This window comes from Tigriopus californicus, chromosome 7, assembly GCF_007210705.1.
Source record: "Tigriopus californicus strain San Diego chromosome 7, Tcal_SD_v2.1, whole genome shotgun sequence".
NCBI classification, from domain to species: domain Eukaryota; kingdom Metazoa; phylum Arthropoda; class Copepoda; order Harpacticoida; family Harpacticidae; genus Tigriopus; species Tigriopus californicus.
In genome coordinates this window covers 6,299,994-6,323,465 of record NC_081446.1, presented here as the reverse complement: position 1 = coordinate 6,323,465, position 23,472 = coordinate 6,299,994, and the positions used below count along the sequence as shown (strand labels likewise).

Here is a 23,472-nt window from a genome sequence, read left to right as displayed (position 1 = left end):
ATCAGCCCCAAAACAGATCATTTTTCCCCCACCAAGAAACCCAAGCGTGATCACACGTCACTTAAAACTCTCTAAATGTTCTTTCATCCAAAGTTTCCTTTGGTTCAATATTTTCTTTGTTACTTTGGATGCTTCTGGTGGTTTTGCGTCACACCCTATCCTTCTGATGTATATTGTTAACGCTTTTTGACAAGATTTCAACGTATGTTATTCAGCCTTTGTGTATTTTTCACTTTCTTTGGTAATACAATTGACCAAAGTATTTACTTCTTCCACAATTGATCTTGATCATTTCTTTCCAATCATATGTTTCTATGAACTGACATCGTCTTGGGGGACTTGTTGTATTTGGTCCCAACTAGTCCCCTGTTTTTAGAATACAGGACCCTAATCCCAACGAGACAAGGATACTTCGGAACGATAACAGAAATCACTCGCGCAACCTCTTAAAACAGAATTGGTTGTCTGTAAAAAATAGGTTAGAATCCAACTCTACAAACAAGATTGACCGACCGTGGTTTTCTTACGTAGCCCGCCTGATTCATCTCAAGTCCTGCCAGGTTGGTCTCTCCCCTTGGATTGTGGTTCATGCCCTTGGGATCGAACATTCCGGCTTTGATCTCGAACCGTCGTCAGCCCAGACCTGATTGAGAGATCATCGAGATCCATCCATCTATTTGGCCCACCGACTCAGACGGATTGCCGTGGGAAAGCACCGAAAGCACCCACGTGGTTTGGGCTTGTCGCCCTGATCCGGGCCTGATCATCGCCAGCCGTGGTGCAACATGGTAACTGAACATCCGCCCACCTCGCCCCATGCGGATTCCACGGCAGGGCCGCCGGGTCAACCTGAAACGCCGCTTGAGCCCGTGGACGCCATGGCTCGTTTAAAGAAGCTGGTCCAACATCTGGGCCAAGGCCAGTCTCGACGTGAGCGTCAAGCGGCCTTTGAATCGGTCTTGGCGGCTTGGCAACGCCCTGATGTGGTGGCCAGCGTGCCCGAAAACGCCGTTAAGGCCCTGAGCCGGTGAGTAATCAAGGTTGGATTGGAGATTATTGGCTGGCCTGCCCAGAGTCTCAGCCCTCAGTCCAGTCGAAACAAGCTTATCAAAGCAAGTTGACAATCCAATGCTTCGAAATGAAAATTAGCTTGAGCATTCATGTATATATATATATATACTTTAACTTTGGAACTGGTACTTTGCCCACATCTTTCAAGTGCCTGTCGATGATGATATCGATAATCATATCGATCAACTAGAATCGTTTAACTAGAAGAGTCATTTTTCAGGATCCTACCAACGGTGATAACGCGTTACTCTGATTCAGTTTCACGGCATTGGTCACTGAACCTGGCCCGTGTGCTGATGCGCTCGCACCCGGAAGTGGCGGGTCCGGCCATGTTGACCACCTTGAGCGAACTCACCGGACCGTGGGCCACCCTTACGCCCTCAACTGGTGGCGCCAAAACTGCGCTCTTTGCCCTGAAATGGCTAGAAACCATTCACCGGGGATCCCCGTGCGTGTGCTAGTCGGTCGATTTGAAATTCCACCCGCTGTTCACGAACTTATTCTTTCTTCAGATCCGGATATTTGGCCACTGACGGCGGTCGTCAACTCTTAGCGCTCGAGAGCGGGTTATTTGTCATTATTTTAGGCTCGGGTTGTCAGCGGTTGGCTCAATCTGCCCGGCACACCCTCGAGTCAACTTGGCAAGGCGTTCCATTGCTCGAAAAGGACCTGGAATCCGCGTTGACGTCCGCTGAGCTCTCGCTCGGCCTTTTAGTTTTGGGCTCGCATGCCCTCGGTTGGCTCCACGCACGTCAATCGGGCGCAGTGGTCCGTCTTAAGCCTCGGTTGCTTGAAGCCTTGGTCAAATTGGTGGTGAGCGTCAAAATCAAAGCTCATCCCAAAATAGTGCAGGTGAGTGCTTCCGATCGTACGATCATGAGTGTGTGTCGGAGTTGTCTCAGTCTACAAAGCCGCCGTTGGTGTTGCAGAATATCTCCCCGCTGTTGAAACTGACGACTCATGAAGAATTTCAAGGCACCTTGTTGCCCGCCATGCAAAAAGCTATGTTGAGAAGTCCCGAAATCGTCCTCGAGTCGGTCGGTTACATTCTCTTAGGCCTCAATATTGATTTGAGCCAATACGTGAAGGAGGTAAGGCATTGATCCGTGCGACAAACTTTCCTACCATATGTTCATGACATAGATGCCTTGTCTTGTTGCAGCTACAAAAACCCTTTGGTACCAATCTTCACGCCAAAGATGACGACACGCGGAAAGATGCCGCTTTTGCTACCCAATGCCTCGCCCAAGGAATCACGGACGCGGACGCTCTGAGTACATTGCTCCAAACCTTATTTGCCGTTCTGGGTGGATCCGAAGGGAAACTGACCGTGAACTCGCAAAAAGTCAGTTTGTTGGAAACAGCTGGAGGTTTATCGAAGAATGGCGTGTCCACTGGAAATATTCAACGCCCTTATCTAATTGCCGTGGAATCTTTGACTAAGGTTAGAATGACCAATATCTCTTCCTTGAAACGCAATTGATGACTGCAAAATATTTAATTCCTACTTTACCATTCCAGGTTCTAGAAACTGAGGTTCATGATGGCACATTGATCGTTACTTTGGAAAATCTTGCCTTATGGTTGACAAGATATCCGGTCGAGGTGCCGATGCCGTTCTTCAACTGGTTTCCCAAAGGTCTGGAGCTCAAATCATCGACCACAGGCGTTCGATGTTCTTACTTGCACACCCTAAGTCAAGGGCTCCAACAACAGAATTCGAGCGCCTCCAATGTGAGCGCTCTCAAACCAATCCTCATGAAAGTGATCAAAGGGGCTGCAAAACAACCCGCACAGACCAACCTCTTGGCCGAAGGCATCCAAGCTGCCAATTGTTTGATCAAGATTTTGAGTGGGGCCAGTGAGTCGCCTGAAACTGAAGAGTTCTGGAAGTTGCTGCTCGATCATGATAAGCTCTTGTTCACCAATGACCGCTTCCTCCTTTCCGCCAATGCAGATGTGTTGCACAACTTAGCCGATGTAGCTCAGATTGTCCTCTCCGAGAAGGTCATGGAGATGGAGGGCAAGGAGATCCCGTGGATCCGAGCCCTAGCCTTGGCCATGATGACTAACTCCGGAGTGGCTAGACGTCACGCTCAGAGCAAATGCCGGAAGCTCTTTGCCGGTTTGGGTGGAGATAAATTGGCCTCGGGACTTCTAAATCAAATCACAAGTTGGCTGGAAATCGTGCCGGTCAATAGCTCCAGCGCCAAAGACGGCGCAGAAGGTACATCCAGCTTCAAACCTAAGTCAATCATTGAGTGCTTGACGTCCATCGTTGGTGGTTGTGACCTGAAAGCCGAGCCGAATAAGGCGCTCGACGTGGCCCAAAGTCTATTGCTACCCGCTCATCATCCGGGTGTGTTTGAATTGTTCCCGGGTTTATGGGTTCATCTTGTGCCAAAATTGCATTTGACCCCAGCCCAATGTGTCAAGGATTTCCAAGCGCTCTTGGACTTGTTCTCGGTTCACTACTTAGACGGGAAGAACGTGGAATCGGTCCAGAACATGTTCACCTCGCTCATCAAGGCTTGTCCCGACCAAATTGTTCCCGACTTGGTGAAAACGTTCGGACTCAAAGTTAAGAACCCGGATTTGTCCATTTCTGTTGAACATTTGGAGATCTTCAAGACCCCGGAAGGTGAACTCTTTGATCAGAGAATTATGGAAAGCATCTTGGCTGATAACGACACAAAGAACGTGAAACGGGAAAACAAGGCCTATTCATACAAGGAGCAACTCGAGGAAATAGCATTGCGCAAAGAAATTGAAGAGAAGCGCAAACGTGAAGGAACCTACGTGGCCCCCAAATTGACCTCGAAGCAAAAGGACACTTTGAAGACCCACTTGGACAAAGAGGCCGAGATTCGGAAAGAAGTGCATGTCCTCAAGGAATCGGTGGATTACATCATGTGCATCATGAAGACATGCGTTTCCAGCAATCCCAAGGCTTTTGCAGGGTTCATTTCGCCTCTTCTGGCTTCGCTTTTTGTTGCGTTCAAATCGCCTATTATCGCAGCTGATGCTTGTGAAGTTCTTCTGGCCTTGCGCCGAGGCGTGTTCGAATCTGAAGATGAGACCCTAGCCCAAGTGATAGTGGCCTTGACCATTCAGATCAAGAATCCGAGTTGTCCTCTGCCCAATAGTTTGGCCTCCGAGAACGTGGCCGTGTCGGCCCGAGCCGTTACGGCCCAAATTGGCGAGTCCACGGTCCTTTCTCTGGCTGTGGAAGAAGACAATGCGTGCCCTTTCACGTGTCCGGCCTTTGCGTTCGCTTTTCCCCTCATGGAATATGCCATCAAGAAGAATATGGCCGATGAGGAGTTTGTTGCCAAAGGATGTGCTATCATGTCTGAACACGCTGAACTTCGAGGCGTTGGTGATGAAGCTTCCCCTTGTGAACCAGACGATCTTCATCCGAAATATTTGCCTCGATGCGGAATGTTGAAACTATTGTTGGAAATCATCGCTTCGGGGGCTGACGGCCGAACCCAGCAAGTGGCGGTACAATGTCTGATCGAAGTGGCTCAATGTGCTTCCGGCAAACCAGGTTGCGCCCAACCCACAAGTGAGGAGATTCAAATCTTGTTAGGAGCTCTTCAAATGGAACAAGAAGCGGCCCGAGATTCCGGTCTGCGAGGATTACGAGCCATTGTAACTGCATTTCCTTCCAACCACGACAGGTTGTACTCAGACATTTTGAAACGCGTATGGATCGCTCGATTTGATCCAGTAACCGAAAATGTTCAATTGGCCGATGAGTTGTGGGAGGTGGCGAATTTCACGATTCACTCGGATCTTTCGGCTCAAGTAATCGAGAACATTACCCACCCGGTGAGTTGTGTTCGCTCTTCTGCGTCCGAAGCTTTGGCCAAACTCATGGAGAAGGGTGAGAGCGACGCTGCGGTTATTGTAACTATGTTGCTTGATACCTACCAAGACAAGCTCGAGATGTCACCTCCGATTGTGGACGAGTTTGGGAGGATTGTGCAAAAGCCTGTGGACCATTGGGAACCCCGCAGTGGTATTGCCATTGCCCTGACCCGAATTGCACCATTTTTTGACGTGAGCATTGTGAAAAATCTGATCAACTTCTTAATTCCGGATGCTCTGGGTGATAGAAACGAGAAAGTTCGTTCCGACATGTTGAGTGCGGCCAAGAAGACCATTGAGCTCCACGGCAAGGACTCCGTGGATCATCTTTTGCCTGTGTTCGAAGACTTTTTGAAAAAGGCCCCCTCTTCCGAGCAATATGATGACGTGAGACAAGCTGTGGTCATTCTCATGGGTCTTTTGGCAAAACATTTGGAACCCACCGACCCCAAAGTTAAGCCCATCGTCAGCCATTTGATTTTGGCCCTGAAAACACCCTCGCAGCAAGTTCAAATGTCTGTGGCCGAATGCTTACCTCCGTTGGTCCCCGCCATCAAGGAAAAAGCTCCTGAGTGCATCACCAATCTGATAAACACTCTCCTCCGAGAAGACGTGTCTTATGGCGAGCGAAAAGGTGCCGCCTACGGAATTGCCGGTCTCGTCAAAGGCTTAGGCATTCTATCTTTAAAACAACTTGAGATAATGAATAAACTCACCGAGGCCATACAAAACAAGAAAAGCTCCTCTCACCGCGAGGGAGCCTTGTTTGCCATCGAGATGTTGTGCACCATGCTTGGACGCTTCTTCGAGCCTTATATCGTCCACATCCTGAAGCATCTCCTGGTTTGCTTTGGCGACTCCGTGGACCATGTTCGACGCGCTGCCGATGACACGGCCAAAGCCGTGATGAGAAATTTGTCGCCTCATGGTGTCAAGCTCGTACTACCCTCCTTATTGGACGCTTTGCAAGAGGACAAATGGCGGACCAAAGCCGGTTCAGTCGAATTACTGGGTGCCATGGCGTATTGTGCTCCTAAGCAGTTGTCCTCGTGCCTGCCTCAGATTGTCCCCAGATTGATTGAAGTGCTGAGTGACTCGCACAATTTAGTCACGAAATCCGGCGTCCAAGCTCTGAAGCAAATCGGATCGGTAATCCGAAATCCTGAGATTCAAGCTATTGTGCCCATCCTGCTGAGGGCCCTACAGGATCCAGCCAAGAAGACTGGACCTTGCTTGCAGACATTGCTGAATACGAAATTCGTGCACTTCATTGATGCCCCGTCCTTGGCTTTAATCATGCCCGTGGTGCAAAGAGCCTTTCAAGATCGATCCACTGAGACAAGAAAGATGGCTGCTCAAATCATCGGAAACATGTACTCGCTAACAGATCAAAAGGATCTGAGTCCTTACCTCCCAGGCATCATTCCTGGTCTTAAGAACTCATTGCTCGATCCTGTGCCTGAAGTGCGTGCAGTCTCTGCCCGGGCTTTGGGCGCCATGGTCAAAGGTATGGGCGAAAGTAGCTTCGATGAACTGCTACCGTGGCTCATGTCCACATTGACGAGTGAGACCTCAAGTGTGGATCGTTCTGGAGCTGCTCAGGGTCTATCAGAAGTGGTGGGTGGGCTAGGAAAAGAGAAGATGGAGGATTTGATGCCTGACATCATTGCCACTGCGGCTCGAATCGATATCGCTCCTCACGTAAAGGATGGATATATTATGATGTTCATCTACATGCCCACTGTTTTTCCCGAAGCCTTTACGCAGTATATCGGAGAGGTAAGTCACTTTTTGATTTGACTTGAATTGCTTGTGCTCATATAATTTTTCTCCTATCTCCACAAAACAGATCATCAGTCCGATTTTGAAGGCCCTTGCCGATGAAAACGAGTTCGTGCGCGAAACGGCTTATAAGGCTGGACAGCGCATCGTCAACTTGTATGCTGATTCGGCCGTGACGCTGCTCTTGCCTCAACTTGAAGAGGGTCTTCACGATGATAACTGGAGAATTCGGTATTCCTCCGTTCAACTTCTAGGTGCGTGCAATTACCTACTAGCCAACTTTCATGAATTGACTTTGAATTTTTTTTATGTTTCAATGCAATATTTTTAGGCGACCTTTTGTACAAGATTTCTGGAGTGTCTGGTAAGATGAGCACCGAAACGGCCGGAGACGATGACAATTTCGGAACCGAGCAATCCCAGAAAATCATCAACGAAATTCTGGGCCCAGAAAGAAGGAATCGTGTTCTGGCGGGCTTGTACATGGGGCGTTCGGATGTGGCTCTCATGGTTCGGCAAGCCTCCCTTCATGTCTGGAAGGTCATTGTAAGCACCACGCCCAAAACACTGCGAGAGATCCTGCCCACATTGTTCAACTTACTCTTGGACTCGTTGGCCAGCAACTCATATGATAAGAGACAGATTGCTGCCCGAACCTTGGGTGATCTGGTCAAGAAGCTGGGCGAGAGAGTTCTACCCGAGATTATACCCATACTTGAGAGGAACTTGGATTCTGAAGAACCTGGCAAACGACAAGGTGTTTGTGTCGGACTTTCAGAGATCATGGTATCCACCTCCAGAGAGATGGTGCTAACGTTTGTAGATAGTCTTGTCCCGACCGTGCGAAAGGCACTCTGTGACGACCTCCCGGAAGTTCGTGAGGCTGCTGCCAAAACGTTCGACAGCCTCCACAACACTGTCGGAAATCGAGCCTTGGATGATATTCTGCCTCCGATGCTTGAGCAATTTGACGACCCTGAACTCCATGACAACACTTTAGACGGCTTGAGACAAGTGATGGCCATCAAATCTCGGGCGGTTCTCCCCTATCTTGTGCCCCAACTCATTGCTGTGCCAGTTAACACCAAGGCATTGGCAAACTTAGCCCCTGTGGCCGGAGAAGCTCTTCATCGTCACCTTTCCCGGATTCTGCCCGCCTTACTTCGTTCAATGGCGCAGAATTATGGGACTCTCCATGAACAGAGGGAGCAAGATTACGCCCAAATCGTGATTCTGTCTATTTCCGACGAAGATTCCGATTTGGGGGTAAGCATAATTATGGAGGAGCTTCTAGGTGGCTGCAAGTCCACGGATCTGTCTCTCAAGCGCAGTGCGGCCACTCTTATGCACGCCTTCTGCAGTGAAACCAAGGTGGACTATTCACAATACGTGCCTCAGCTGATTCGAGCCTTGATCCTTTTGTTCACAGAAGACGATTCAGTGGTTCTCAATCAAGCTTGGCTGGCCCTCTCGGCCGTGGTCAAGACTTTGGATGTCAATGAGCAGACGAAGCATGTGGCTGACGTTCGACAAGCGGTTCGATTTGCTCTCATGGATAACAAAAACAAGCCCACTTTGGCTGGATTCTGTCTCCCCAAGGGAATCCAACCCGTCCTACCGATTTTTAGGGAATCCATCCTCAACGGCTCTCCGGAGCTTAAAGAGCAAGCTTCTATGGGATTGGGTGAAGTGATTGTAGTGACCAGTCCCGAGGCCTTGAAGCCTTCTGTGGTTCACATTACAGGTCCTTTGATCCGTATCTTAGGCGATCGATTCAGTGCTGCGGTGAAAGTGGCCGTTTTGGATACCCTGGCTTCCTTACTGGATAAGGCCAAAGATCTCTTGAAGCCCTTTTTCCCACAACTTCAGACCACATTTATGAAAGCCTTGAATGATGCCAACCGGTCCGTGAGACTCAAAGCAGGCATTGCCCTGAGCTTCCTGATCACCATTCATATGCGACCCGATCCCATCTTCAACGAACTTCAAAACGGAGTCAAGAACGCAGATGATGCCTCCTTACGGGATACTTACATTCAGGCTCTTCGAGGTTGCATTGAACCCGCGGGCGAGAGGATGAGCCCTCCCATTCGCAAAGGTATCCTGCAACTCCTCAACTCTATGTTGGCTCAACCCGAGGATGTCACACGCACTTGTGCGTCCGGTTGTCTGGGAGCCTTCTGTCGTTGGTTGCCCAACGATGAGCTTCAAAGTGTGGTGGAGGACAATCTTCTAAAGGACGATTCCTCCCTGGATTGGACCCTTCGCCATGGTCGGTCTATTCTTCTGTATGTTACCCTGAAAGTAGCGCCGGATCGGGTTTATACCGAGGCCAATGCTCCCAAAATGATAAAGGTGATCCTGAGTTACTTGTCCGCTGATCGGATTCCCATCGCCGAGAATGCCGTCCGTGCCATTGGGTATTTGTTTCACTTTTGTCTCAAGTCTGGACAGCCGATTCCTACCGACCTGATCTCGCCCTTCTGTCGAGCCATGAACCATGCCAGCAATGATGTGAAACAACTCGTGCCCAATGTCGCCGATTTTCTGGCCAAGGCTCATCCTGAGATTTTGCCCAAGGATATCTTGAAGCCTTTGCTCCCCACTTTAGTGAACGGAACCAAAGAAAAGAACTCGGCAGTTCGATCGTCGAGTGAGAGCGCATTAGTGTCAGTCATGAAAATGAGGAAGAGCAATGCAGGAAAGGCCAAGTGTTTGGAGGTTCTCGATTCGGGTGCACAAGTTTCATTGAATGAAGTCATCGGAAAAGTGTTGGGCAAAGTTGCCAGTCAACCTGAGGGCAAGGAGGAGGTTATTGACGCCACCATCTTGTGTTGAGGATTAAAATATTTGCAATTGAGGACAACAGCCCAGGTGTAAAGAGATTGTGATGAATAAAATCCTTGAACAGATTGATGATCATGGTCATGATGCCGCTGCAATTCATTCAACCAGTTAATTGGTTATTACTTATCTTGTTCTCATGTAGTCTATGTCCTCAGGGACGCCTCTACTTTCTGTCACTTCCGTTGTGCTCACAATGTGATGTTGTGCTCACAATGTGTTGTTGTGCTCACAATGTGTTGTTGTGCTCACAATGTGTTGTGCTTGGTGATCAAAGGAAGTCGGATAAACATTTATCCACCCATTGTGCCTTTTTTGTCCCTTGATGTGGTTGACGATTGTTATGAGGGTATTTAACAATTTATAGATTCTTCGCGCTAAGTTCACAAACGACCTACATTCCGATATTAACCAGTGTCCAAAACATGGAAATGCTTTTTTCATTCTAAATGATCACTTACGATTATTTTCAGAAGTGATTGAGAGATATCTTTTGGCGTGGTCTGGTTGAAACAGAAAAAACGGTTGGGAGTACGAAGTAGAGCTGTACATTGGATCCGGAAGAGTCACTCAATCTGATCCGAACTGAATTTTCGAAACCTGAAGTCGATCCGAAAAGTTTTGATGATCCAAATCTGGGGCATTCCACGTCCAGTGGACACACCCTCACAGCACTTAGGTCTAAGAATCTCATGAAACTTCGTATGTTCTATGCCTAAGTTAAAGCAAGTCACCGCCTAAATTTTCAGCCTCACAGGATCAATATGACCCGTTCTAGGGCCATGTCCATATTGGGCCAAATCGCTTGACCATCGGTGTTTGAACAGTTATAACTTCTGCTGCATTTAGATATTTTTTTTTTATTTTTTTTGCGGACTTCCTTACCGCTACCGGGATTGGAATCCCAGCAGTTCAAGACAAGAGATTTTAATTGAGGTGAGTTTTGAATCAAAATACTCCTGGGACAATGGCATTTTCATGGAATTGTAATAAAAAGCGACAAAAACATTTACATTTGAAGTAGGAATTCCATTAGTGAAACAACTCCTGGTTGCAGGTGAATGAATGCCGGAGATCCCCATAACTTATTTCTGTCAATGGTTCTGCTCCCCTAATCAGTTTTTGCTTATTAACACTCCGGGGTTTGTCTTTGGTGACCATCTCTACATATGTAGTGTAAGCAGTGTGTGACACTAGCAATGAGAATAAGTGGCATAATCATGTTCCTCGTTACCATCCCTATTATCCAAGAAACAGGCTTTTTGTTGCCAAGCCACACCCTAACCAAACCCTAAACATTGGATTGGGGGAAGCTTTCAACGGGTCATATTTCTTAACTCCAACGCCTTTGTTCGTTGCAACAAGCCCAGGTAAGATTAAGGCCTCCATCGAATATGACCAGTTACAAACTGAAAGTAAGGTGGTTCAGGAGGTCAGGTCGAATCCGAAGGCATTTTTCTCTTATGCGAACTCTAAGAGAAAAATGAAACACTCTTTTGGGCCTTTTGAGGTTGATGGGGAGGCCATTAGCAATGTAGAGACTATGGCTAACATGCTTGGAGATCAGTTCTCCAGTGTGTTTTCAATCTCACTGAGTTCGGAAGCAACAGCTCATTGCTCTGAAGATGAGTCTGTTGAGATTAGTCAAGCTAAGCGTTTAGATGATCTTGTAGCCACAGATCAAGATGCTTTAGAGGCCATCAGGGACTTGAGGCTTTCGAGCTCTCCTTGTCCTGATTGCGTGACATCTCAGTTTCTGATGAGATGCTCACTGGTTCTCGCTCCTGTTTTCTCGTACTTGATGCGTTGCATCTTGGATCAGGGCAAGTTTCCATCTTCACTAAAGTTAGCTCATGTTGTTCCAATTTTTAAAGGGGGAGATAAGTCGCTCCCCAGTAATTACAGGCCGATTTCTCTCACTTCGAATATTGCGAAGGTGTTTGAGAAGATCATGAAGTTCAAACTTGTTGAATTTCTTGATATTCATGAAGTCCTTCCTCCTAGCCAGCATGGGTTCCGAGCACATTTTAGCACGGTTACCCAACTGATTGAACATATTGAGCGGGTTATTGAGGGACTAGAGAGTCATGAATCAGTTGATGTAGTTTATCTCGACTTTGCCAAGGCCTTTGACAAGGTAGATCATGGGCTTTTAGTTAACAGGCTCCATGAAATTGGGATCCAAGGCAGGGTTCTCAATTGGTTAAAAAGTTTCATTTCTGGTAGGAAGCAATTGGTTAAGGTTGAGGGATCCCTTAGTGACATACATGATGTCAAGTCAGGTGTTCCCCAGGGTTCGATCTTAGGGCCCCTCTTGTTTATAATATTCGTTGCCCCGCTTCAAAAGCTTAGTATCACTGCCAGTCTCTCTTCTTATGCTGACGATACAAAGTTAGTTTCTGGTAGGAATGGCCAAGATTCCAGTAGCCTTGCAAAGGACTTAAATCGAATCTACTCTTGGGTAACTGAGAGTAATATGGCCCTGAACGGAATGAAATTCCGCTCAATGACATTTGGGTCAACTCCTTTAAATACTCCACTCGTAGATAATGGAGGTAAAGATATTGAGCAGGTCTCATCTATGAAAGATCTAGGTGTAGTCCTCCAAAATAATGGAAAGTTCGATGAGCATATCCAGCTGAAGGTGGGTAAGGCTTTTCAAATGTGTGGTTGGATATATCGCACGTTTAAGTCCAGAGATAGCATCACGATGCTAACTCTGTACAAGTCGATTGTCCAGCCACATCTTGAATACGCCTCACCCATTTGGGCTCCAATGAGTTCAGCAGGTTTGCAAAAGGTCGAGCAAGTCCAAAGATGTTTCACTAGGAACATCACAGGAATGAGAGAGCTCTCGTATTGGGAAAGGTTAGAACGGTTGGGATTGTACAGTACTCAGAGAAGGTACGAAAGGTATCTGATATTGTACGTTTTCAAAAGTATCCATGAGCTTTGTCCCAACCCAGGGTTTAGGGTCAATTCTAGTGACCGTAGAGGCTTAATGTGCGTTTTGAGAGCACCTTCAAGTCTTCGAGAATCCAGGCTAGTTCGAACAATGAAGTCCACATCTCTTCTTTCTCGGGCTCCTTCATTGTTTAATTTGCTTCCCTCTGATATTCGTAGGGAATACGTAGGCCTTGTTGATCCGGGAGCATCTTTCAAGTCAGACTTGGACAAATTTTTAGATAGCATACCAGATCAACCCTACATTCAAGGACTAGCTCGGTCTGCCAACTCAAATTCGTTGGTAGACCAAATATCATATAAAAATTGAAAGGTAATAAATAGACAAATTATAACCTTTCATTTTAATAGTACTGGGGATTACATTCCCTGTAGCGGTTAGAAAAGCCCGTGAAAAGTCAAACCAAAAAAAAATCTTAAACCGACTTTGCCAAAAGAAGCCAATTAAAAAAGTTGTGGCGTCGTATGATTCAGCATAATTGGAAGAACAAAAAAGAAGCACAGCTTACCAGTCCACGCTCTTGGGTATGGATCGAACACCTCTCAAAGAGAATCAGGTGGATATTTTACTTCAGCAAAAAATGGAGTCCAAAGTTCATGAAGCTCTCGTCCGGTCTGCCAATACAACTATGAACTAGGAACTCCCAATCATTTCCTTGATGGATGATCTGACGATTCATAAAATAGGGTTTTCTATCTTTTTCGGCATATCTCTTAACTTACATGGTCTAACTTGATTGTGTCAAGTCGCAAGACAAAAAACCAGCAGTCGTGAAGGAGAAATTTTTGCCCCAGTCATCGAGTGGCGAGAAGCCTGAAGCATTTATAACATATAAACATAACAAAAGTAAATAACTACAATTGTTACAAAATTCGGGTTCTATAAGCATTAGAAAACAGAGAAGCACCCAAAATTGGAGCAGATTTGACGATTTTTGAGGTTGGGATTTCAAACATCAACTCATTCTCGAAGCTTCAAGATTTAGTGAAGCAGCCTGCTTCCCAAAAAACGAGATTCTCCTTTACTTACTTTACGGAACTTCATGATATAAAGTCCCGCAACCTCCTTCCCAACTATTGGTCCGAAAAGGGTAAGCCGCAGCATTGAGTTGCACATTTGATGTTTTACTTGAATGGGACGGGAAGAAACGTTACTACAAAATGTCTCTACAAAAAGTGGACAAAACGTTCGGCTGTTTCGGCCAATGTCTCTGCGATTTCGGCGTTTTGGATTGCGTCTTTTGTTTGCAATGAGTTTGCAAGACTTCGTGATGCTGTGGCGGCAACCCTGGCGTTACGTGAGGCTTCCAGTCCCAGAATCCTCCTGTTAGGTTCATCGGTCCGGCTCATGAGTAAGCTGATAAGGCGTAACGCCTCCGTCCCGACCTCAACCTCGTTCTTTGTCATCTCAGTCATCCTATCTGGCTGAAAAGAAAAAAATATTCGAGGGATAGAGGATAAGCCGTTTTATTTACGTAGGATGTTTATCAGGAAAGCTGAGAATGTAGGCTGTTCTTTGAGAGCTAGCTCTAACCAACGGCGGCCACTTTTGGCCAACTTCCAGCATTTTTTGCCACTTGTGGCAGAAAGTGACAAAAATTTGTTCACTGTCACTTGCTCCTCAGCAGGTCATGTTGTTTCATCATCCACTCCATACTTCCCTCTTTACTTAACAGGCGCGCGCTCACCCTCCCCTTGGACCGTTCAACTGAATTTTAACCTACATGAGGATCTCACATAGTGGATATTTTCATAAACATGATATTGCCTACCAATTTGTTCTCTAGTTCCGGTGCCGGTGGAGGAGGTGGTGATGGGGACGGAGCCGCATCAGCCATTGAAAAATTCCCTGGGTAGTCAGAAGAATGGTTTGTCTCAAACTGAGGCTTTGAGTTTTAGCCGTTTCAGCTATGGGGTAAAGCGTCCTTTCAATCAGGGTGCTCAGATGCTAGAAACATAAATGTGACAAAATTATCAGGTTTCAATTGATGACCCAAAAATGACTATTTTTCAAAATGCAAAGGTAGCTACTAATGAGCCTAGAGCTGTTTCACATACTATTCATGTCGAGCTTTTTAATCAAAATATCATGCACTGAACTGTATGAGCTCTTTACTCGTTCACAGTGGTAAAATCAATGAGGGCTTTCAAGTTGGTGTCAGTGTGCGAAGGTATCTCCCTCTATACCGTTCAAAGGGCCGGTTTGTAGCAAAGTGGCTTGTTTAAACTTTCCTTTAAGAACACTGTATTGGTGTGATCAAATTTGAAACAGCCAGTTTTCAAACCAGTGTTTAAAGCTGAAGATGGCTTGTCCAGTTTCATACATGTATACATACACAACAGCCGTACAATAAAGCCCTGTGGACTTATGAAAAAGGCTTTGTTCACCTCGTTCCTAGGGCAAATGTCTTTAGATATGTTCGCTCATGCAGCAACGGTCAATGATTTTTAAAAAGCTATAACACCATTCTAAATTTGGTGGTGCTTGTCACATTTTACAAACCATTCAGAGAATTTCCAGCTTTGTCTGTTTCACTCATTTAAATCCTGCTCTTACATAGTGTCATTCTCTTTGCACTCAATCCTAGTGCCCTGTATTAAAAAAATGGAGTAGTGAGGTCAGAGCACCGTTGCAGTTAATTTTGAACCTTTATTTCTGTTCCAAAACATTGAGTTTACATGGATCCCAGATTCAAACCAAACACATTTTTGGAAATTGTTGTGCTGAAAGAGTTGGTTCTAAGGCTTAAGTTACTCTTAAAGGGTGCCTGAAGGGTAGCTAAAGCCGCATATGACACGTAGAATCAGAGAATATTATGTAAATGCGTTTGGTTTGGATTTGGGACCCAGGTAAACTCAAAGTTTTGGAAAGTAATTAAAATTTATAATATAACATAAAATATAACACCATTCTAAATTTGTGAAGTGGGTAAAACTTTGTTCAAGTGAAATCACAAAAATTCACGTCATGTTTTGCGTTCGTCAGTACAGACGTGCTAGATTTCGTTCTGTGGGACTAATGAAATATTCATCAAACTGGCCTACTCAACATACGTCTTTTGAGTGCAAAATTCGCCCTGAAAGTCTCAAAGCGATCCATAGAGGGTCGTTCTGGAGAAGGGACCATTTCTGAGGCCAACCCCCGTGGGGGAGGTGGAGCCTAACAATGGTTTTCTGATCCCCTACAAAATCCTCGTCAACCAGCTTGGTTGCAGCAGGTGGGACCAATCCTGGAGAATTATATAATTCAGTGCCAAAATATGCTGGTACGGCCAAATCGACCAAGCGGTATCCATTTCTGTATTTGGATATCATGTGCAAGGAGGCAAAGACGTTCTTAACGTGGACGAAACTAGCGGACTTAATATTTGACGAATTGAAGCTTCGAAAGTCTGAAATTGTTGGAATCTCTTTCTCAAGAAGTGCCGTTGAGACTACTGCAAGACTCCAACCAAACACATGAAGAAATCGATGTCAAAACTAGATTTGAAAAGAAATTGGAGTTCTGTCGATCGTCCGGAGAGAATCTGTGGAAGTGTGTAGTCAGAGGAGCACAACGATTTTCAGCCCTCCGATACCTTAACGTACCCGACGAAGCTGGCACAGAGGAACTAGCAAAAGCTAGTGCTAACTTTGCTGAACTTAAATCGAATATTGTGAGAGAACTGTTGGAAGAAAGGCATGATAGTCGGTTGTGCGGCATTCCGAAGGGTAACATGCGGGTGTTGATTTCGCCCACCGCCCCAGTTCTGGACTTCATCTGCATTGGTTCAAAGAAAACTCAGGTATTTGGTCTTGGTACAGTACCCGAGTGCTTCCAATGCAGGGGGGAAGATCACATCAGTAGTGATTGTCCTCGCAACGAAATCATCGAAGTGCAAGATGTGATTGGAAGCTTGGCGGCCAATGGAGATGAAGAAGTATCAAATGCAAGCGAACCATGTGAAAGGGAAGACAACCAGGGACAAGCTGGGGGTTTTGACCCAGGAGACCTTGGATTCAATGAAGAAGAAATTCCATTCGTAGCCGATTTATCCGTGGATTCGAGCGTGGATTTTCCACCTTTAGGAAAAATCGAGACAAACCAACCAAAGCTGGGTCGGAAATTAACAGCAAACGAATATCCAAACAAAAAGAAAAAACGGACGCCATCTCTTGAAACCCGTTTGCCGAAAACCATATCAACCAGAGGAATGTCAAGCCCAAATCACAATGATCCCCAAAAGGGTGAGTGTTGAAACTGTGCCTAAATGATGTGAGTTTTTTTGTTTAAATACCAATGTTCGACCTGCAAAAAGATCCCAATACTTGTGAAAGTGCCACATTGCCGCAGGGTCTTGGATATGTCGAAAATCTAGATGAGGGTGAGCAATGGTTGATTTCTTCAAATGTTTGTTTTTTTTGGCTTGGTTAGCAACAATAGAGCAGACTTATCGTTAGAACAATGCCCCGCAATAGTGGCGTTGCTAGGCTCAAACTAGAGATGCAAAAAGGGGTGGTGGGGTAGGTATCCTAATCCGCAAATCCATCAATTACAAAAGGTGTGCCAAGCTTTGTGTTCTTACCGAACATTGCGAAACTATAAGGATTGAAACACCCGATTTCTATCTACTTTCCATTTATATTCTTACCGACTCGAGGGTTGGTAGCGCAATTTCGACCCTAGAACTTTGTCTGAGTGCATTATCCAAACAGAAGGCAATCTTTTTGTGTGGTGATATTAACCTCGATTTTTTAAAGGAAAACTCAAGAACTAGGTAATTCATGGAATTCATCATTGAATATGAGCTATTCCCGTTAATCATGAAATAGAGTCTACCTAGTGGCACTACCTTTTGGGACATTGAAGCAGCACCTGTTTCATGATTTCAGCATCAACTTTGGAAGGTCACTGTGTTACTTTTCAATAGAGGATGTCAAGTAAAGGAAATTTAAGGAAAAATGTGGTCCGGCACCCTGATTTTGGGCAGTTTGGGGAGAGAGAACTAAGACAAACATCACAGTCAACTCGCACCATGCGCCCATTGAATTTGCAATAATCGAGTGATTTTGAGCGAGTTGTGTTACAAAACCCTACTAAATGAGCTTGTTTGGTGTTAATCAGTGAACGCACTATCAAGTTGACTCAATACCACAATGATAATTGCCTACACAAGCATGTAAAATGGATAAAATGTCAAAATCCAATGCATGCACAGTGCGGTTTGGCTTGGCATGTTGTCTTTGATTTTACTCCATGGAATAACGTCAGTTTACTTGACTAGCCCTATGCAGAAGGGGGTACTAAAACAAGATCCAAACAAAATCTAATAATTCGACAAAATCAAAATTAAGGTTTCAAGAAGTTCATTGTAAAAATAGGAAATTTTAAAGTGAAAGAAACAAATCAAGAACAGCTTATTGGCTAAAAAGACTGTTTGATGCTCGTCAATGAGTAAAGCTGCCATTGTTAATTAAAGTACAATGCTACATAAACCATTTAAAGATAAAAGAACTAAAGCTCTAATTTACTCTCTTTACAAGGAACAATTAAGCCTCAGAAATGTAAGTCACCTCTCAAGGAAGATGCACTACCATCAAATCTTATGTGCTTCAATGTCCCACTGCCAAATCTAAGGCTGATTCCTGTTCGTTGAATTATGATGTTTTTGACATCTTTTACACTCATGCTTTCAAAATCTTATGCTTAATTAGTGATCTAAGGAATGTAATGTACGGAAAAGAAATTAAATTCTTAGTAGGTCACCAGAAGTTTATTTGGCAATCAACACTACCTCATCCCTATTTCATTTGGCCTTTCTGACATTGCAAATATGACCCCAAATGGGTATGGTTTTTATTGGGCACTAATGAGCCTGAAAAATAAATCCAAGGAAAATTTGATTGGGGAAAGATGGCACAAATGTACATGAATTGGATATTTGCGGAAAATGTTAAAGTTCTCAAGAAAAGTTTCTATTGACACATTGAAGTAGCAGCTTCACGATGAAAAGCAGCTCAAATATTGGGAGGTCATTGGGGCACTTTTCATAACAGTAGAGGTACTAAAAATCCAAGATATAAATCTCAATATTGGACAATAACAGTTTCTAAGGTTTCAAAAAGTTTATTGCAAAAATACGAAATTCTAAAATACAAATAATCAGCCGCAAAACGGCTTTTTTCCAAAATTAGTTTTTATTCATGTTAATGAGTGAAACTTAGACAGGTTATAAAAATTCCTACCTGCATGAACCATTCCTTCAATGGATAAAAGAACTGAACCTTCAATTTAATCCCTCAGCAAAGAGATATGAAGCCTCAAAAGTAGGAGTGATCTTCCAAAATTTGACGATGACGTCATCTTCCTTTCCCGCTTCAATGAGTCAATGACACAAAATTCTACAAATTCAGTAAAATATCATTAAATATTAATGCTTTTGAGGCACATATTTGAGGCCGGGAACATTTTTTGCTGGAGAAAATATCCTGAGAAGGGAGATTTTGTTGTAATTGGCGGATTTGTGTCCCAGATTGGCGGGAAAATAGAAAATGCTCATATTTTGGAGGAAAATATTGGCGGTTTCAATTTTTTTGGGCGGCTTCACAAAAAAACGTCCAGCACCACTGCTTGTCGGTCATATTAGCTACCACTAGGCTGAGGAAAAACATTACATTTTGACGTCGAGAAGACATGAGAGAGAGCTGAAATTTTGTTCTTCAAACAAAGCTTCTCAAATGAGAAACGTCAAGACGGCTCCCAAAACCGGTTTTCATCAACACTCTTGGTTTTCCTCTCAACAACAAAATGCAATGTTTTTCCTCGCCCTGGTTATCACATGGAAGAGCAAGGGACAACACTTTTGAAGGAAACACACAATTGACATTCTATTACACAGATTCACAGGCAGGCAAGCTGTGAGACACTTACTCACAAATACTCGCTGCGTGACCAATCATATATCAATAATCTCAACTTGTTCAGGCTGGTCATGGACAGCTGGGCTGACGCGGAATACTCTATTTCAAACTTTTCCCGCCAAAACACCGAGAGGCCGACTTTTCACTCGATCAACAAACTCCTCATACAGATGGCGTGCGGAATACGATCAATCTAAATGGGGATTTCGCGTAAAAAGTGATAGTGTTCGGAGATTTCAAAGGTCGTGTACCCCCAAGAAAGACCTGACTGGTTTCTGCCGCTGGTGGAGTGTCATTCACCCTGGATTTCAAGTATGAAGGCCTCCCTAGACAGATCAATTGGGGGTCAAAGTGACATTCAGAAATGATGAACTTTGTTCGGCTTACAAATTGATGACCAAGCCCATCAGGGCGGTGTTGCCAGGGTGGTTGAGGTGATGCCTCCCACTATCCCAGTTCTCCACCAGACTTGCAGTCAAGTTTGACTTTTGAAAGCCATACAGGTTGCTTGCCAACTTTACAATCCACGCTACTAGATGAAACAACAATTATAGCTTTCATTGGCTGGAACATTCTGTCATAAAGAACTTTGAATGATCAGTAACCCAAGTTCTTAAGTGCATTTGCGACCATTGTGTTCAATAATCAGTGTTGAAGGACCCTGTCCAGGTAGCAATAGCTACTCAGGCCCAACAGATCCAATCCAGGAGCTCCGACTGTTTGTACTATTCTATGTATTGTGTTTTGGAGAGATGAACCACAATAATTTGCAAACACCAAAGTGAAAAGATCAGGACATCAAAGCGCGAATTATGTTATTCCCTTGAAATTGTGCCAATCATAATAAACCCATGTGAGTATAAAATTGCTTTTGCCTATCTTTTTGCCCTAACAACGCCTTTTTACTGGAAATAGAAACCTTCAATAAAGACATTGGTCATAACTTAGAATTGAGGAGCAAAAACAACACATTTTGTGTTTGCTAAATGTTAACTTTATTGTCATCATCTAATATATTCAAATTTGTAATGTTATGATAAAAGGTTGCAATAATGTAATTGCAGTTGACTACAGGGTTGACAATCATGTTCTAGGGTAATGAATGAATGTTCCCACAATTCAGATTTAAAGTTAGAGCTTGTTTAAGATCTAAAGCAACATGTACAAATGGTAAATCTATATTGTTTTGATAGCAACACAGTTTTCATTTTTATTCATGATTGTCACAGAAAAAATTGAAAGACAGCTAAATGTAATCCTGCCAGTAAGAGTAAATAATATGCTTTCTGTTGTGTACGCTTCGTGACTGACTGTATTTTGACTAGTACACATTTATATACATGACTAGAAAGGATTCACATGAGCATGAGCAACATGCTCAGCACCAGGATAATACGTCTAACACATCTCCCTCACACAGGGGGGGGGAGCCATCCGGGGTCACGGGCCATCCGGGCATCACGGGCCATCCGGGCATCACGGGCCATCCGGGCATCTCGGCCCAACCATCGGGCATCTCGGCCCAACCATCGGGGCATCTCGGCCCAACCATCGGGCATCTCGGCCCAACCATCCGGGCATCTCGGGGTCCGTCCTCCATCCGAGGAATCCGCCCTCCATCTGAGGAATCCGCCCTCCATCTGAGGCCTGGCCCACAACTAGGGGCCACGGATCGGCCCACAACTAGGGGCCACGGAACGCGGAGCCAACTGGGCGGATCACGGTGCTCGATCCCCTCCACGGGGAGAGCCACACAGGAGGCCACAGCCGGATCCTACCGACTGCGCCATGTTGTGTGCGCTTCGTGACTGACTGTATTTGACTAGTACACATTTATATACATGACTAGAAAGGATTCACATGAGCATGAGCAACATGCTCAGCACCAGGATAATACGTCTAACACTCCAGAAAAATGTTCATTTTTGTGACAAGTAGCTGGAATACTTACTTTATTAGCTATTGAATTGCCATATCAGACTGTAGTATTGCTTATATATAACACTGTATACGCAGCGCCTTATGTGTAACGTACTGTACATTTCTCTCTCTCTCAGCTGATACGAAAAATATATACACACACTTGGTCTCGCTTCTACCACGCATGTCTCCTCTTCGTCCTCCGTCCTCATCGAGGTCACGCCCTTCCATCCTCCATGGCGCAGTTCTAGTCTTTGAACCACGCTCAAGCCACACGGCCACAATTTTACCGCTTTGATTGCTTCTCGTCTTCCTTCTGTCATCTTTGCCAATATCCCAAGCTGAGAGGGAGCACGTTGTCTCCGCCTTTGGACTATGTCACGTTCAACGGTTAGATCACCATGGGTGTCAAAGGGCAAATCTTGAACAGGAAGTTGCAGGTGATGAAGAAGTTGAATATGATCCGGGAGCCCGGTGCGGTTGTGAACCACCTGTGGAGCCTCTTAAGTGAGGCAGAGACGAAACTGGAGGAGATGACAGTGTTTTATGACAATTTGATTGCCAAACAGGCCTCGATCAAGGTCGACGCCAAAGCGACCCGCAAGGAGAAGACCAAGGCAGTGGATGATTACTCCGCAAAAATCTCCACAGTGGCGGCAATCTGCATGGCCCGCAAGAAGACTGAGACCGCGCCCTCAGCGTCTTTGTCAGTGTCAGCACTACAGCAAGAGCAGGCAGTGGATGAGGAGCAAGAACGCTCTTGACAGTTCAAGTCTGTTCCGGAAATGAAACCACTATTGCTGTCGTCGGAAGCAGAACCGTTTGAGATGCAAATCTGGATTGAAAAATTTCGCATATACTTCAATGTATTGCACACGGAGTCAATCGACAACAATGGCCTGAAGGGCTGTTTTTAAAACTTTCCTTGCCAGCAACCTCTGCGTTGCCATTGAGGAGGAAATCCGGAATGCAGCATCGGTGGAGGCTTGCTACTTGATCCTAGAAAAACATTTCTTGTAGTTGAAGCCGCTGTTCACGCGAAGACTGGTGTTGTTCCACTTGAAGAAGAACAGGCGCCTGTTTAAGGACTTCGTCACTGATGTGAATCGCCAAGCCAACAAAGCGGAACTGTCTTCTATTACCCCGGCACAGTTCAAGGTATTCATAGCCTTGGTTGGAACCAGGGAGGAACAAGCTATGTTCTCAAAGTTAAGGGAGATCAAGAATCTGACAATGAGCAATTTACTTATAAGGCGATCAAGCATGAAGGCATGCTGAAGGATTTGGCTGCCTCATCTGTCCCGGCTGTTCCTGGCGGCCGTGGCCGCTAGCTGCAGCGGCTGTGGGCACCCACACAGTTGAGAAGCTTGTCCATTCCAAGATCGTCCATGTCACTCATGTGGCAAGGTGGGGCATATCCGGAACCTTTGTCGTCAACAAAGCCAGTCCACCGGCTCTGCGTCCGCGTCCGTGTCCCCATCGGCTCGTGAACGCCAGAGGGAACAAGGTCGGGGTGGATCCCCCGGCGTGAAATATGATGGCGAACGAAGTTGTTCCGCTTCTGCCGCAAGATTGAACACTATGAGATCAAGGTTGACGGATATGGAGTTTATTACAATTGCGGGAAGACATGGCAATAATGGATTTAAGATCAAAGGTTTACCTGACTCGGGAGCAACTCGCACGGTCATACCAGTGGCGGCATTTCCGCAAGGATCTGTCTGGCACCCTTACGGACGGTGCTGAGCGCAGCAAATGGAACACCGCTGGGCAATGTGGGAAAGGTCGTGCTCTCTTGTCGCGCACCAAACGGCCCGGAGGCAACTATCGGCGGCGCTCTCCCCGGACGTGACGGATCCCATCATTGCCAAGAAGGACCTCATCTCCTTGGGTGTTTACTCGCCCGATTTTCCCGCGGTCCATATGTGTACCACCATCAACATGATCAAAGCACCCGTTTGTTCTCACTTTCACCATGCGTGTTTCCTCTTCGTCCTCCGTCCTCATTGAGGCCACGCCCTCCCATCCTCCATTTTACAGTCATTTTAAGTATTACTCATTGTTAACTTGTAGCATAGAACGTTTAAAGCCAGTTAGATGTATGCTAGTTAAGAACTT

The 23,472-nt window shown here is 45.4% G+C and overlaps 1 protein-coding gene and 1 long non-coding RNA gene across 2 annotated transcripts; one reads left to right on the top strand and one right to left on the bottom strand.

Moving 5' to 3' along the window:
* Positions 1 to 528: 528 nt before the first annotated feature.
* Positions 529 to 9,638, top strand: LOC131882953 (stalled ribosome sensor GCN1-like). The gene is made up of 8 exons (XM_059230247.1): positions 529 to 1,027; positions 1,292 to 1,519; positions 1,584 to 1,923; positions 2,001 to 2,162; positions 2,234 to 2,515; positions 2,593 to 6,723; positions 6,794 to 6,980; positions 7,058 to 9,638. Exons 1-8 carry the CDS (start codon positions 786 to 788, stop codon positions 9,562 to 9,564), a joined length of 8,079 nt encoding a protein of 2,692 aa, XP_059086230.1. The 5' UTR covers positions 529 to 785; the 3' UTR covers positions 9,565 to 9,638.
* Positions 9,639 to 13,311: 3,673 nt separating this feature from the next.
* Positions 13,312 to 14,466, bottom strand: LOC131882954 (uncharacterized). Its single transcript, XR_009373561.1, has 2 exons — positions 14,307 to 14,466; positions 13,312 to 13,959 (listed from the first exon to the last, which is right to left on the bottom strand). It is a non-coding gene; the product is annotated as an uncharacterized LOC131882954 (long non-coding RNA).
* Positions 14,467 to 23,472: the final 9,006 nt, after the last annotated feature.